This window comes from Cygnus olor, chromosome 3 (assembly GCF_009769625.2).
Source record: "Cygnus olor isolate bCygOlo1 chromosome 3, bCygOlo1.pri.v2, whole genome shotgun sequence".
Classification (NCBI taxonomy): domain Eukaryota; kingdom Metazoa; phylum Chordata; class Aves; order Anseriformes; family Anatidae; genus Cygnus; species Cygnus olor.
The window spans coordinates 108,376,180-108,392,152 of NC_049171.1; the positions used below are offsets into that span (position 1 = coordinate 108,376,180).

The following is a 15,973-nucleotide window of genomic DNA, read 5'->3' on the forward strand; positions in this document are numbered from 1 at the left end:
GTAGCACTGAGGTGGGCTGGAAGCGAACACTTTGCTGGGAGTAGAGGGAGTTGTGCTGTATTGCCTACGTAAGAAGCAAATCCCTGCAGCGTTAATTTCCCTCACAAAGGCTCAAGAGCCCTCGTCCTCTGGGCTTCAACAGAATGAGGGGTAGCACCCTTGTCTGCTTTGGTGCTCTTCTCCTTGCCGTGCTCCCTAGGAGGCGTGTGGAGGAGGAAGAGTGCCTGTTGCCAAAGCAAAACCTGTGCTGGCACGTGCTAACAGGTCACCTGTGTGCTGGATGTAATCCAGTTGCATTAACTGGGAGCAGACGTGACCAGAAAAGGACAGGGAACTGGAGGGGACGAAGAGGGAAGGGGGCCAAAGACCTTTTCAGTAAGCTGTGTGTACTGGGAAGTAGTCTTTAAGACAACATATGTGAAAAGGGATACGAAGGCAAGAGAAGCCGTGGTTTAACAGAGCTGAGAAGTGCAAGTCAGGAAGTGAGCCTTTGAGGATCTCCCCAGGCGCCTGCATGGAGACATGCTGTCAAGGTGACAAAGGCAGAACAAGAGCCAGTCACTGCAGGATGAAGCAAAAAAATAGGCAGGAAATAAGGTGCAGTTCTGCGGCAGCAGTTAATCGCTTCTCGCTGCTGCGGTTGATGTAGGGTTGGGAGCGTTGATGGGAACGGCATTCCTTGGCACCGGTGTGCTATGATACAGTGCTCTAGTTTGGCGTGTAGAGGTTCCTCAGAAGCATTTTAGGCAGGGGCAGCCCTCAGATAGCCTTGCCCATCTAGGACAGAACTAGAAGTTATTGTTTCAATGCTGGCAGCCTTCTCAAAGCAAGCTGGCCTTTTTCCCCCAAGGGGGACACAACGTGAATCTCACGTTGTTTAGCAGGGTCAAGCCAACCTGGAGCCTGTCCCCATGAGTCAGAGGACACGATGTGTTTTCCTGGGGTCATTTCATGTCTTTGCTTTTCTGTGCTTCCTTGGTGTCTCTCAAAAGCTTCCAAGGAAATCTAAGCCGTTGCCATCTCTTCTGGAGGTTTCTGTTCTCTGTACAGGCAGTGGCTGGAGGTAGGAAAAGGGTTTCCCAAGCGCAGTGTCTTCATCTGAGTAGGTGGCTGTTGTCTTTGGTGGGAGCTATGGTGATGAGATCTCATGCAGATTGGGACAGTTAACGTGCCACTGCCCATCGTAGTGAGGGCAGCTGAATTGGTGCCAATGGGTGGGGAAACGCATATTCCTGTGTCTTCTGTGGCCCCGTTCGGGCCTCTCAGCTTTCCCCCAAATCCTTAAGGAGAATGAAAAGATTTAAAACATGAAGTAAATGCTGGTGAGGGGGGATTTCTAAGTGATCTCTCTTTCTCCTCCCCCAGCTGGTGTACGAGTTCTTCCTGCGGTTCCTGGAGTCACCTGACTTTCAACCAAACATAGCAAAGAAATACATCGACCAGAAATTTGTACTATCTGTAAGTAATCGTAGCCCCTGCCACTGTGCAGCACCTTTAGGAAGGACATGCAGCAGGCTTTGGCCAAGGGGTTGCACAAATAGTCCACCTTTGTCGGGAGGTGCCAGATGATGTGGGTTTTCTTTCTTCCCATGTCTTATCTTGAAAGAGCAGCCCGAATTCTCTGAGCAGGGCAAGAAGGTGTGTGATCTGTGGTCCCTGGAAGTCATCCTCATTGTACAGGAGGAGCGGGGCAGTGGGGGCCTTGCAGGGGAAGCCCAGGAACACGCAGCTTCGGAGAGTGTGGAGGCCATTGCCATGCTTCAGGAGATGGAAGAGGTGCTGCTGGTACCAGCTGGTGGATAGGAGGCTGCGTGTTTCAGGGCAGCAGCTGCTGTGATAAGGGTGCTGAAGGCATTGCTCGTCTGGAAGAGCCACTTGTGCTGAGCAGGAGCACTGCCCAGTGTTGTTTGTAGCGTTGTCCCAACAGGCGGTATGCAGACACTGACTGAATTTGTGTCCCCACAGCTGCTGGATCTCTTTGACAGCGAAGACCCCAGAGAACGAGACTTCCTAAAGACTATTCTGCACAGGATCTATGGGAAGTTCCTGGGGCTGCGAGCGTACGTGAGGCGGCAGATCAACAATATATTTTACAGGTGAGATGTTTCTTAGTGCCACTGGCTTGCTGAATGGGCGGTACAAGCCAGTGAGATAAATTCTGGACACTAGAATGGGGCTCCATCTGTGATCCAGACTTTGATTAGCCAGGTGGCTCAGTTATGTCATGCTGCTGAGGTGTGGATAGCATTCACCTCTGCCTAAGAGCCGTGACGATTTGGTAGCTCTGCCTTCAGCATACGTAGCAAATGCTGGGGCTGGTGAGCGTTAGCTTCTCTGCGGTCATGCTGATCTGGGAGCTGTGAATGGAATATTTGCCTCAAACTCTTCCACCTTGCCCTGCTGTCTTGGAGTTCTGCTGTTTGCTAGGAAAATCCTCATCTCCGTTGTTTGTCCTTCCTTTTGCTAATCAGACTGGGTCCAGCACTCGGCAATGACCTGTCGTTCTTCTCTTCTCTTTAGGTTCATCTATGAAACAGAGCATCACAATGGGATTGCGGAGCTGCTGGAGATCCTGGGAAGGTAAGGGCATTTTTGGAAGTCCCAGAGGGCCCACTTTGGGTGAGATATCCTAGCCCACTGTGCTGCATGAGCTGGTAGTGCCTTCTTTCAGTTGTTCTTGCAGGAGCCGCCTCTTTCAGAGGGTCTCAGTCTGGTGAAGCACACAATGAAAGCACTCTCCAGCCTTCTGATAAACATGGCGATAGCCTTCTTCTCCCTACATTTGTCTGCTGTTCTTTTGTGTTTGAGACCAGTCCCACTTTACTCTTACTGCCTGCTGAGGCCAAATAGCTTCTTGCAGCCTTGAGCAGCCTTCTCCGTAGCTTCAACAGCCCTTCAGCAGAAGCAGCCCTCTCTTTTGTTGCTCTTGGACTGTTGTGTGAAGTCAGGCCTTGAGGACTAGGCTGCCTCTGTGCTGGACTTCCACAGATGTTCTGTTAAACTGTGTGTGAAGACTCCTGGGCCCGGGCAGAGCAGAGCCCAGGCTCCTTCAGAGGCTTTTCTCCACCACGCCATCTGAGGAGACATGCTCTTACTGAGCGGGGTTTGCAGGGTTGGGCCCCAGCAACTGCACTCCTGCTGGTTGGTGCTTTCTCAAGTTACTAATGAGAGAGAGCTAGGGCATCTCACGGATTCTTTTGAAGTGGGAGATAATGTATATCCACTGGGTGAAGACATTAAATAGACTTCTGTTTCTTCTCAGCATAATCAATGGGTTTGCTTTGCCGCTGAAGGAAGAGCACAAGATGTTCCTCATCAGGGTCTTGTTACCGCTGCACAAGGTGAAGTCTCTCAGTGTCTACCACCCACAGGTGAGAAGTGCTTCAAGTTCCCAGGGCAGATTCTTGCAAAAGTGTTCATTCAGGCTTTCTTGTAGATATTCAGCAGGCTGCGTTACTATATTACACAAACTTCTTGGTGTAAGATGTTTGGGGCTCTGCACTAACCTTTAATCGTGGTGATTTGTCCCAGCCTTGTAGTGTCTGGGCCCGTGTGTGTATGTGTGTGCTTTTTGCCACTGGCTGATAGGAGGATATCCTGTCATTACCTGCTGAGCGAATGCTCTGGCCTGCTTTGCCTTTCTGTGCTGGAAGTTTATGAAATACTGGTGCCCTGCTGAAACCAGAGAGGTAAAATTCTGAGCTTCAGTCATCTGTGGTGTGTCATCTCTTAGTCATTGCTGAGATATGCGGAGAAATCAGTGTGCTGGGCTGCTAGGCTGGTATAGAGATTAATTTCTTGTCATTTATAAGTAATAAGAGAAAAGTGGAGAAGATTGGGACTCAGGCTAGAAAGTGAAAAATGGATACAGAACAGTGCTGTCTATTTTCACAGCCTTGTTTTTATGCGGGTAGGGCTTGCCGATAGTTGAGTTTGCTCCCTCCCATGTGTGTGGCTGTGCTTGCATTTGAGTGTATTAGCTGCAGATGGCTCTAGATGGCTCATGTTGTATCCTCTGTGCTGCACAAATGTCCTGAGCTCAGGTCCTGTCTGCTTGGTCTCCGTGAGCCCCCGATTGCCATCAGAAGAAGTGGAGTCCTTTGGAGCTGCAGCTGTCTGCTTGTCACACGCGCTGAGGAGGGCCTAACGTGACTTCCAGTTGTGGGTGGCGGTGGCAGCATTTTAGTCTCCGGTACATTTGAGGATGCTCTAATCTTGCTGTGTTTTCTCCGGCAGTTGGCGTACTGTGTTGTACAGTTCTTGGAGAAAGACAGCAGCTTGACAGAGCCGGTGAGTAACCTTGCTTAACCTCTGCATGTCAGTCAAGTCCCAGAAAGTTTCACAGCTTCCTTACAATTCAGCAAGAGTGAAAAAGGGCTGAAGAGGGCTGAGAGGCATCTAGATTGTTTACTGTACTCGCCTGGCACCCTGTGGGCAGAAGGGGCAGTGCTGCTCATGTGCAAGCCTTTTGCATTCTCCTCTGAAAGCTTCAGGAAGGTGGGCTGTAGTTTGCTTTTGTGCTTCAGGTCTTGGTGCAGCAGAAAGAAAATTATACAGTGTCCTTTCAAAGCAGGGCTTTCAGCTTGTGACGGATTCTGCAGAGACAAAGCATGTTTCTGTCTTACGTCTAATGGAACCAGCGTGAGGTCACAGGGGCCTTGAAATAGTACAAGTTCACTCCAGACTGTCAGAGCTGGCCAAGGAACCGTGAGGATGAGGTCGTGAACCTGGGACCCAAAGATCTACTTAGGCAAGCCACTGTTTCTTGATGAAAATATTCTTCCTGCTCTAGCATCCGTATGCTAACTCCACGGTGTTAAGCCTCAGTGTAGAGACATATGCCACCCGGATGGAGTGCTGTTGAAACATCAAGTTCTAAAATGTGGAGCCCTCCCATATTCCAGTTACTGGCTACACGGGCCTGCAGTGTTAGCCAGGCTATATGCTGGCTTGGCAGAGGGTGGAAGCAGGAGACAAATGTTTCTCCACCTACTGGAGGCCAGGAAATGTCTTCGACAGAGCTGAGCTTCACAACCTCAAAACAGCAGATGGCCAAAGAACGTGTGCTTGTGCCACTGTAGCAGGGAGCACCAGAAAGCGTGAGCATTTTAATGAGTAGCACTAGTTGAGGTCGTTCTGTTCTTTGGCTGAAAAGTGTGCGTTTGTGGTGAGCCTGACGGTACTCGGTGGAAGCTGGTCAGCTGTTGTCAGCTTTCTGGCTCTGCAGCTCTGACACCAGCAGTGCTGAAGCAGACCTCCTCGCTTTTCTCTTAAATGTAGGACCTCCATTTCCTGTGTTCCCGAAAGCCTCCTCTGAAACAAATTGTGTAAGGTGGCTTCCTGATCGTGCTGAGTACTTCCTGTGGCTGAAATCCAGCCCAGCAGCCTCCTGCCAAAGCTCTCGCTGTAGAGTGAGGGGTAAAAGAGAAATAGAAAGTCTGTCAATATTTCCAGGATCCATTCTGCAGCTTACACAAGTAGTAGAGCTCCACAGCTCATCGCTGCTTCCTGAGTTGGTGGTCCCTGGACTAGACACCCAGGTCTGGTTGGGCGTTTGTGGAAAGCAGTGGAACAACCCAATTTCCTTACCTTCAGCGGGCTGCTGGGTCCTGACCAGACAGACCAAGGCAGTATCACAGCCCTGTCGATGAAGCATCCTGCTTGTGAAGGTTTTGAATAGACTACTGGTATTACCGGGGGTTATTGAAGTCTTGGAAAATCACAGGGGTTGTGCACCAGCGAGGCTCTGACTGCACCAGGAGATGTTGCCACCAATGCTGGAAGGAGGCCAGATCTTCCTAGGCCCACACTCGCTTAGAGTGTGCCTCCCAGAAGCTTGCTCAGCAAGGCTTGGCATGGGAGCTCCTGCATTACAGCAGTCTGACTGACTGCCAGGTGAGCAAGACATCAGATGTGCTCAGGAGGAGCGCACGCAGACTCGACACACCTCGTACCACCTTAGCTGTAGGAGAAATTGTCTGAGTCACTGGGGCTAACTCAAGCCTGCGTGGCAGACCTGAGTAATGGAAAACAGCGAGGATATCCAGCTGCTGGCTTCTTGAGCCTTGAGTTGGTGGAAACGTAATGCTCAAACCTTGCTGTTGCTTTGCCCACTGAAATTCCTCTCAGATGCTCAGAATCGGGTTGCTGAAGTACACGGTTTGAAAGAGTAGCTCTTACCAACAGTCGTCTGAATCTAGTGGCTGTAGAGTTAGAGCACAGAGTCAGCGTTTCTGTAAGTGCCACACCAATGGCTCCCCCAGAGTGAAGGTCTGCAGGATCTTGGATCCTGTCTTTGACAGTGCCTAGAAGCAGATGGGTAGGGGAGGAAGCAGAATGAACAAATAAATCAAGTGGAATATAGCTCTTCTCCTAGTATTTCCTTCCACTGTCTTGTAAGCAATAGTTTCCTCCCCCAGAAGTTACACCTGCATTGTCATATTTAATCATCATCATTAGGTTTAGCCTCCGTGAACTTACCTGTTCCCTTCTGGAGCATGATTGGACTCCACAAAGTCTTCCACGAATGAGCTCTGTAATCCAGTTACCTTTGTGTGTAATGGTACTTCCTTTTGCTTGGGCTGAACCCGACCATTGCATTATTTATTGGGTGCTTCCTAGTGTTCAAGCTCTGCAACGTATTGGATAATGATTCCTTAATCACCCTCTCCGCAGCATTTCTGACTCTACTAGTTGATCCTCCCTTGTTTCTCTGCACCATCTGGCAGCCCCAGCCCGCTCTGTCTTGAGCCTTCATTGTTAAACCGTGCTTGGGGAAAGAGTAGCACGTAATTTTAGCATCCTGGGCAATGCCGCTGTCTTGCGTGCAACTTGGCAGAGTTTGTACTTTGCCTTCTTCCCTGGTAACCCACCCTGACTCTCTGGGAAAGTCTTGTTATTTCTGTTACTTCCTCTCCTCTGCTGTTGTGACCAGACCTTTAAAATCTCATTTCGCATCTGATGTTAACTTCTAACGCTGTGTCTGTACCCTCCCCGCTCAGGTGATTGTGGGCTTGCTGAAGTTCTGGCCGAAAACGCACAGTCCCAAGGAGGTGATGTTTTTAAACGAGCTGGAAGAGATCCTGGACGTGATTGAGCCATCTGAGTTTGTGAAAGTTATGGAGCCCTTGTTCAGGCAGTTGGCCAAGTGTGTCTCCAGCCCACACTTCCAGGTGGGTCCCAGCTCGGGGAGCAGGTAGGGCGCTGACTTGTAACCCACTTGGCACGCGAGGGTAACGCCACAGCTCTTGAGCTCGTCTCTGTGGATTAGTGGTGACGGAGGTGTCACCAGGGTGAGTACTGTGGTGCCGCGTGCTGGGAGGGGGTGAGAATCCTCGCCCCAACCACAGAGCCGTCTCGTCCAAAGTGAAAACTAAGCTGATTAGCGGACCCCCTCCTGCTGCACTGTGCTGTTCAGCACCATGTATTATTGCAGCAGCCTGGAGCTGGCTAGCAGGTGCAGTGCAGGGGAGAGCCATCCAGTGTCACCCTGTCACAGCAGGACCAAGCTGACCGCAGGACTCGGGTGAGGCCAACAAAAAAGAAGCTGTGGAATGAAAGTAGCTTCGGAGAAGGTACTTTGCATTATTCTGGTGTAGCTGATGGTGTACTGGAAGTGCTGGAGTCTTCCCACTGAAGGGAAGCTAACTGCAGTACCAGGCTAAAGCAATCTCTGTGGATGATGGTCTTAGGGTTGCAAATCTCCAGGGTGGTAGGAGCTGCTAGTAGCTCCTAACAGCTCTTCTTCGCCAAGTGTTTTGGCTTGCCATAGTGTGCAGGAGGAAGATGCACGGCTTGCTGATGAAACACGTGACTCACCCGGCTCTGGGTGGGGTGCTGGATGGTGGCAGAGCCCTCCCCAGGGTGGGTGCGACTGCTCGGCGAGGCAGGCTGGCTTCAGTCCCTCCTCTTATACAGTGAGGCACAAAGGCAGGTGTTCGGTACAAAAATGAGGTCAGCCTAGGTTGTGTGTGTGTAGAAGATCACTGGTCCCTGAAAAGGACTGACTCTGGGAGGGGCTTGGGGAGCTTGGTGGAAGCCAGCTGGCTGTGGATTACATGTGTGGTGGATGGGAACCAAAGGACCAACAGGAGCTTTGTGCATGGAAGTTGCAGCAGTAAGGAAGGAGGGAGCTTGAAAGGAAAAGGGCAAAGGCTGGAGGAGAGGCATCCTGTACGTCATAGCAGGCCTCTTCTGCTGTCAGCTCTTTGCAAAGTAAGACTGAAGAACCTGGACAAGGTGCAAACACCTCACAGTCTAGGGGAATAAACCTCAGAGGTGTTCCATACAGTAAGACTGAGCAGTTTTGGTGTCTGTAGCTTGTCTGAGAACACAAATAGGAATTGACTTCTTGGTAGGTCTGCACACCTTGGTGGGAGAGAGTTTTCTCCAAGTGGATTGTGTGTTAATCTAGCAGACAAACGCTAACAAGATCTAGTAGGTAGAAACCAAAGCTAGGTAAGTGACATGAGATGAGGATTTTCACTTTCTTTACTCAGGTGAAATGACAAGTTAAGGGGATGTAGTGAGTTCTGTCAGCTGAAATATCAAACAGACTGGATGCCTCTCTTCCTAGGTGTTTGTCATCCTCAAGCTAGCACTAAATGCAGAAATTCAACCCCCAGCCTGGGGACTGCATTGCTGAGATTTGTTGTTAAATATGAAGAATTGTGATCGAATCTATCGCTATATGGAAACTTGCTAGACTTGTTTGAATTGATAGTGCAAGGTGGCTGCCCCAAGATTTTCCATATTTTCACCCTTTTAGATCTGGAAATGAATTGCGGGCCTGGTATCTGAAGCATGCTTGAAAGTCCAGAGAGACTGTGTTGTGAAGGCCAGGGAGGAATGGTAGAAATGGAGCCTTAGGGAGTGCAGTCTGAGGAAATGAAGGAGGCTTGGAATTAATCTGTGCTAGGACCTGGAGAGGATGACATTGTTGTGCTCAAGTGTTGTGTAAAGGGTGATGGAGCCATCAGGATGATGTTAGACTTGCTTAGTCATGAGGTTTTTCCCCAGGAAAGTGAGAAGTGTCTGGCAAAAGCTAAGGGTAATAACTCTAGGCAGAGGGAATAAACGGCCATGTAGAAGGTGGCCAAGGTCAGCCCTGCTGCCTGTGCTGTGGGGAAGCATTTGCTCCTCAGCTGAGCGGTGGCAAGCTCTGGTCTCAGCACTGCACAGTTTCCACGTGCACCACAGGTGTAACTGGAAGGAGCCTCTCCAAGGATGGGTTTCTCTCCCACTGCAGGTGGCAGAGCGAGCACTGTACTATTGGAACAACGAATATATCATGAGCCTGATCAGCGATAACGCAGCCAAAATTCTCCCGATCATGTTTCCAGCGCTCTACAAGAACTCCAAGAGTCACTGGAACAAGTAGGTCTTTCCGCATGCCCTGGCACTTGCTGTGCATGCAGGATTGCTTGACCTACTAGCGATCTTGGGGCATGCTGCTACAGTGCAATGATGCATGGCACTCGGTGACACCAGGTGCTGAGCCAGAGGGGGTGTTCCTAGTTTCAGCACGGGAAAGTGTCACAGCAGACCACAGTGGCCTGTGGGGTCAGGCATCTTGCAGTGATCGGCCTTGCGGCTGTCAGGTCTGCCCAGAGATTGATACCTGCATATCACTAATGCTGAGGGTCTCTTGGAGGTGTGCTGTAGGTTTTCCAGCCAATTGCTGGCTGCCTGCTAACTGATGAGCACCCGTATGCTCTCTGTGACCGGAGACATTGGGTAATGCAGTGCCTGACTGCATTTGAGTGCAGGAAGAATGGAGAAAGCAGAACCAACCAGGCAGATGCCCCCTGTCAGATCGCCTCCCGTGTCTGCTTTCTCGGTACTGGTCTGTGTTGTGGTTCTCCCATCAACTTCCTGCTGGCCTTTCTTCCGACTGCTTCTTCAGCTGATTCCTTTTCCATTTAACTCAAGTTGTAAAGCTCACTTCCTTTTAATGAATTAGCTAGAAATACTTAGTCCACAGCTGAGATCCTAAAGTCTTCCAGCAAAAAAGACACTGAGATTAAAAAAAAAAAAGTCTCTAATTCCAGAGGGCGGAAAAAGCAAAATAATTAATTCTGGGGAGGCTGAGCGAAACCAGGATATATATAAGCATATACTGTGGTAGCAAAGACAGGGTTGTGATGCGGAACTTGTTTGCAAACAGCTCCCCGCTGGTCTGCTGTTTGACTGCTTCCTTCTCTTCATTACAGCAGGAAGCACAAACTTGAGCCACCAGTCAAGGGTGCCCTAAAGACTAGGGTGAATGCGTTAACCTCTCCGAACGGAGCTGCCTTGCTCTCTGCTCCATCTGATGCCATTCCGCGTACACGTGCAGACACGAACATGCACAGACAGAGGCGTGCACGTGTGCACCAGAAGGCAGACACATGCATGTGCAGACAGGCGCACGTGCTCGCACAGATACTTGTGCACATTTGCAGGTGTGCGTGCAGACGTGCACACAGACACACTCTCACTTAGTGTCGTTGCCCCTCCTGATCAGAGTTCAGAAAAGGACTTTATGTTCTTGTCTGAAACCCTTTACCAGTTGTTTCCTTCTTTCACCAGTCAACATTCGTGATTCTGCTGTTTCTGCCTTTCCTTCTTGGCTCCTTCCCAGTGCTATGGCAGATGAGGTCCTGAAGGTGTTTTCCTCGTACTTCTCCTTTTCTCTCTGTTTTAGCACAAGCCACGTTGTCTCAGCACAGGCTGAGTACCTCAGATTCTCCTCTTCCTTCTCATAGCTCCTCTACTCCCAGTGTTTTGTCAGACAGCCTGCATAATAAGCCCAGGAGGGCTGTGGCTCTCTTCCTTATTCTACGTGTAGAGCTGGAGAGGCACAGGGCTCAGATCTACTGAATCTCTCATCATTTCCCCTGCATCAGGTGTTTCAGAAACAGCTTCAATGCTTGTTTTTATTCCCTACGAGAGTCCTAGTCCCAGAGAGCTCAGGCACAGCGTAACCTGTACATAGGTTGCCGACATGAAGGCAGCTGTTCTTCTGGGGTACTCCTTGTGCTTGTTTCCATCTCTTGAGGGATGCTGAATGGCTGTCTTTTGGGCAGCTCGGTGACAAAACCCACGAATAAACACTGGGCAGCCCAAAAACGTCATGTTGTGTATGATGAGGTGACTTGTGGGAGGCACTAGAGCTAGATTAGGTAAAGCCCTCTTCAGAACAGTCCTGAGCAGGTCCTTAGTGTCCTTTTTCTCCAGTTTCTGACTTTAGGAATTAAGGAATTAATGGCTATTTTTGCACTCACGAGGAGCGCAGTCAGAGCAGGGCAATCCCAGCGATCTTTTCTGTCTTTCTCCTCCATCTCTTTCTCCATGTGATGGTCTCAGGTGCTGTGTTTGTGGAGAGGGTTTTCCCACACGAAGAGCCGGGACTGCGTGAAAATCTTTTGTAACGTTTCTGTAGTGTACAACGAGTTGCTGCAACTGTTGGCTCTTGTCTGTGCTGCTGGGGCTAACTCAGGGCTGAGGACCTGGCGGGTACCACCATGACTTGTTCTCCTTTCCTGATTTCTTTGCAGGACAATCCATGGGCTGATCTACAATGCACTGAAGCTGTTCATGGAAATGAATCAAAAGCTTTTTGATGACTGCACGCAGCAATACAAAGCAGAGAAGCAGAAGTGAGTAAGAGGTTCTTGCCCTGTGACTTGAGCTCATCCTGGAGTCTCTTTGGGTGCAGTAACAGGTGACAGACGCCAGTACGCGGGGGGGAAATGCAAAGATGGTACAAATAATTTGGTCAAAAAGTAGAGGACTCCTCAGCAATAATCATGTGTAGAGATGAGAAGAGTTAAATGTGTGATGAGATTAAAAATTCTTTTCAGTTCTGCGGAAGCAGGTAGCTTGGAAAAGAGTGACAGAGTTTGCTGGGTCATGAGGAAGTAAGTTGCAATGTAGAGGCTACTCAGCTTTTCAGAGAAGCTTGGAAACACGTAGCAGTTTTTATATATGTTAGTGAATGCTAGTGGAATCCTGCTGCTTTAGAAAGTCTTTTCTAAAGAACTTTGCTGCGGTGCAGAAGATGTTGTATGCTAACTGCAGGACACTTTCAATTTTTCAGTAATAAAGATGGAATAATAACTGGAACTTTAAAGAATAAATGGTAGGGATAAAATCTTAGCAAGTGTGATGCAGTAGCTGTGTCATGATGCAGTAAAGAGGGGAGAAAAAAAAACACTCTTCCTGCTTTCTTGTGTTGGTTTTGATGCTTGTAGGACTTACCTTGGTGAGTTGAATCAGTTCAGGAAGCTAGAAGGAAACTTTTTCTTTCTTGGGTCAGTTTTCTGCTGGCTTAGTGAAATAAAAAGTGCTTTTCATTCCTGGTAAGCCAGGGCTGCCAAAGGGGGAGGCAGTGAGGAGCTCTTAGACATGTGCAGCTATTTAGTGTAGGGGCATTTAATAGCAAAGTTGAGATGTGAATCAGAGTTTGGGGATGGGTAACCTGCATATGGAGAAATTAAGGTTTTGTTGCATCTAAAATGTCAGCAAACAACATTGTTTATTTGCCCATTGTAGGGCATTTGTGAAGTCCGTATCAAGGTCCAAACATATGTTTTAAGTCACAGTCACGGCACTATTTACTATGAGGTCTACTTGGTGTTTCCACCAGGAGCTTTTTCTACCTGTTCAAATTTATATCAGTGCCCCACATTCAAGTGTGGCTGATGTAGGATTGTTCTAGAAAAGGCCAACGAACTACCTCAGAACTGTCCAAGAAATGGATGGATAGAGCTGTACTGGTTTCTGCTCTTGTTATATTTTTTTTCCGCTCTGGCACCCCTCTGACTATTAGGGCTCAGAAGATATTTTGTTTTGTACCTTTTACTGTCCTACATAACCAAATTTGGTAAAATGTTGATTGAAAGCTTGGGCAGAGGGGGATGGAAAAAGCTTTTTAGCAGCTGAATCTGAGACAAGTTTACTGGCAGCAAGCATGGTACAATTTCTCAGCTAAGTGGGATTTCCTTACCACGGGGACCCAGCTAAAGAGTCCTTTCTGTGCAAAAAGCAAGAAGGCTCAGCTGCACTATTAGTAGCACATCGTTACCAGCTCTTTTTGGTTTGAGCAGTGTGGAAAGGTCCCCTTCTGAAGGGCTGCTGGAGTTAGGAGGAAAAGTTTTGGAAGGTCTGTGGGGACAGGCTGGGAAACATCTAGGAAGGGGAAATCTGTGGCAGGAAATGAGGTAAGACAGCAGGCTTCGGGAGAAGCAGCTTGTCTGGGCAAAGTGGTCAAGGTTTTGGGCTGAGATAGAGTGAAGAAGCAAGGGATGGGGGGGGCTGTTATCCTTAATGTCAAGGGATAGTAGGAAAGGGATTGGTAAAGGAAGCAGGTTAGAGGAAGATCTCGGTGAGGAGTTGGGTAAGGGACCTGGGAGTGGACAGGACATAGGGCAATGATGGGGGATAAAGAGCATGCACTTGAGAAGGTGGATTAAAAAAAATGGGCTCACTAGAGCAGTATTCCTAAGTTATTTGCTTAAGTCTGTTGTAAAAATGTCATCTTTTTCCTTCATATCTTTAAGACTTCCAAGAAACAAGCAAATCCATATGCACTTAACACTTTGGCTACGTGTTCTGGACTGTAATGGAATAAGTCATTGCTGGAATGAAGGGGGTTAGGAAAAGCTTGTTTCTCTGTCAGGAGAAAATGGTATTTAGTGGTGTCTCCCCTGTGGAAGGAGAGAGTTTTGTAGCTGAAGAGTCAGTCCTGGAGTTTGGAGTGCCATTCCTGCACTTCCCTACCTGCTCTTCTGTCAGCAGGGGGCTGCAGCCTGTTCCAGTGAACAGCAGGTCCCGCCATCTCCCTTCTGCTGGGGAAGACGTGCTGCTTCCACAGCTCCCTTCTGCTGTCTCACTGGCAGAGGTCACTGCAGGCCACGGCCTGCTGACGCGCAATCATGTGGTGTTGCAGTTAATTGCTGTTTTCTTTTCAAACGCAGAAACCTAAATGAAGTAGTACTTTTTTCCCTAATAAAAAACCTTTTGAGGTCGTGACGTTTATTGTTTCAGGAGTAAAGCAACGTTCCTAAGGCTGCCTGTGGGAAGTTGGCTGGACTGCTGTAATGCGGGATCAATATTTAACTGCATCACACCCTTGTTTTTTTTTTCACAGGACCTCTGTCTTATTCAGTGAGGCTGGCGAGTCTGAAAAGCTGAGGTTTCTTTTGTGTAGACAGAAAAAGGAGGAGACATATGAAATGTTTCCCAAGGAGCCCCCTAGAGACCCTGTGCTATGAACTAGAAAATAGCACGAGACAAAGACTGCACACGTGAACAAAGCCAGTGGATGTGAAACGGTGAAAAGGAGAGATCTTGTAGGCACACAATTAGGCTGCAACCAGCTGATAAGAGGTCTGTTCAGAAAAGGCTTAGTCATGTTTTTAATTAGTTACTGTGCTTATAAGTGACGTGCCAACGCAGTCCTGTCACCGCTGCACCCCTTGCTGTGCAGCTGCAGCCCCTGGAGCAAGGCAGGGCACGGAGAGAGAGCCCATTTCCCCGGGGCATATGGGGAGGCTGTTCAGCGCAGGTGATCTGACTGTGCCTTCTGTGCCTTACTAATCTGCCCGGACACTTTGAGGCTGTTTGAATTATCAGAACCCTTTGGAAAACAGCGGGGAGGTTTGGGCAGATAGATAGTGTCTTATCCTGAATGTGCTGACCACCTGAGTGGAGACTGCTGGGCCTTAACTCATCTGTGAGGGGGGAATAATCTCTGCCCATCTGTCAGGGATGCAAGGGCTTTGGACGCTGACTTTCAGAAAATTTGCTGTCAGCGTGCCCAGGGGCCTCCCTGACACCTCATGTGTTAGCAGCTACATTATCTCCTGTGTTGGCCACAGCAGCAGGAAAGAGAAGGTATCTCCCAGTGTAGCTCTTCTTTTCCAAATGAGGTGCGCATCACCTAAAAAGCAGGGCTGGGGGTTCTTCTCCCATAGATGCAGCGCTGGCCTGCGAGGCATTGCTGCTTTGAGAGGTAGGATTCTCCAAAGACTCGTGTCAATGAGTGACACTGAGGTAGATTGTAATGAAAAATGTCCTAGTGCAGGAGGTAAAACCAGTCTGAGTGATGAAGCTGGGAGAAGCTTCCCCTACAGAGGGATGTCGGACAGCCATAATACAGTTTAAGCCACTCAATGGGGCATCAAAATAAAGATGAAACTGTGTTGCATTCTTTGGAAATATTTGTTTTGCTGAAACGGGATCACTGGTGTAAAGCTTTTAGACTTTTAGGAGCATTGCACTTAGTCTGGGTGTTCTCTTTGGAAGCTGGACTTTTACAGTGTCAGCTGAGCACTTTACAGATTAACAGTGGCTCACTGCTGGATGTCAAAGAATGAGGAATGGAGCTCTTCTGCAATGCTGTTCAGCCCTGCTTTGGTGATCTGAAAGGAAAGAACCTGTGCTGGAGAGGCATGGAGCTAGATGACTGGGCACTCATGCCCTCAGCGTCCTGTGTAGTGGACCAGTAATGTGATGCAGTCCAGCCGAGTAAAATGAGTTTCATTATAGCCTTATAGCACAGCAGGAGACACGATCTGGGCAAGGTAGACGTTGCCTTGAGGAGCAATGACCATTGTCGAATCACGGAATCATAGGATCACAAAGAGTCTGAGAATGGAGGGGACCTCTGGAGGACGTCTGGTCCAACCCCTTGCTTAAGCAGGGGCACCCAGAGCTACTTGCCCAAAATCATATCCAGATGGCTCCTGAGTATCTGCAGTGTGGAAGACTCCACAATCTCTTTGGGGAACCTGTGCCAGTGCTCGGTCACCCTCGCAATGAAGAAGCGTTTCCTGATGTTCACATTGCACCTCCTGTGTTCCAGTTTGTGCCCGTTGTCTCTTGTCCTGGCACTGGACACATCTGAAAAGAGCCTGGCTCTGTCCTCTTTGCACCTTCCCATCAGGTATTTATATGCATTTGTAAGATTCCCACCGAACCTTCTCTTCTC

General features: G+C 48.9%; 1 protein-coding gene across 6 annotated transcripts in view; it reads left to right on the plus strand.

Moving 5' to 3' along the window:
• The window catches only part of PPP2R5D (protein phosphatase 2 regulatory subunit B'delta), a 32,068-nt gene that overhangs the window by 8,831 nt on the left and 7,264 nt on the right, over positions 1-15,973 (plus strand). For 4 of the 6 annotated variants that reach the window (XM_040553684.1, XM_040553680.1, XM_040553679.1 and 1 more), the window contains 8 exons: positions 1,366-1,458; positions 1,966-2,096; positions 2,521-2,580; positions 3,263-3,371; positions 4,237-4,290; positions 7,002-7,172; positions 9,248-9,375; positions 11,538-11,639. In XM_040553684.1, coding sequence (XP_040409618.1) covers positions 1,366-1,458; positions 1,966-2,096; positions 2,521-2,580; positions 3,263-3,371; positions 4,237-4,290; positions 7,002-7,172; positions 9,248-9,375; positions 11,538-11,639 — 848 coding nt within the window. Of the gene's footprint in view, positions 1-1,365; positions 1,459-1,965; positions 2,097-2,520; positions 2,581-3,262; positions 3,372-4,236; positions 4,291-7,001; positions 7,173-9,247; positions 9,376-11,537; positions 11,640-14,131; positions 15,903-15,973 lie in introns of those variants that run through there. The other 2 variants (XM_040553683.1, XM_040553682.1) reach the window with 2 other exon arrangements.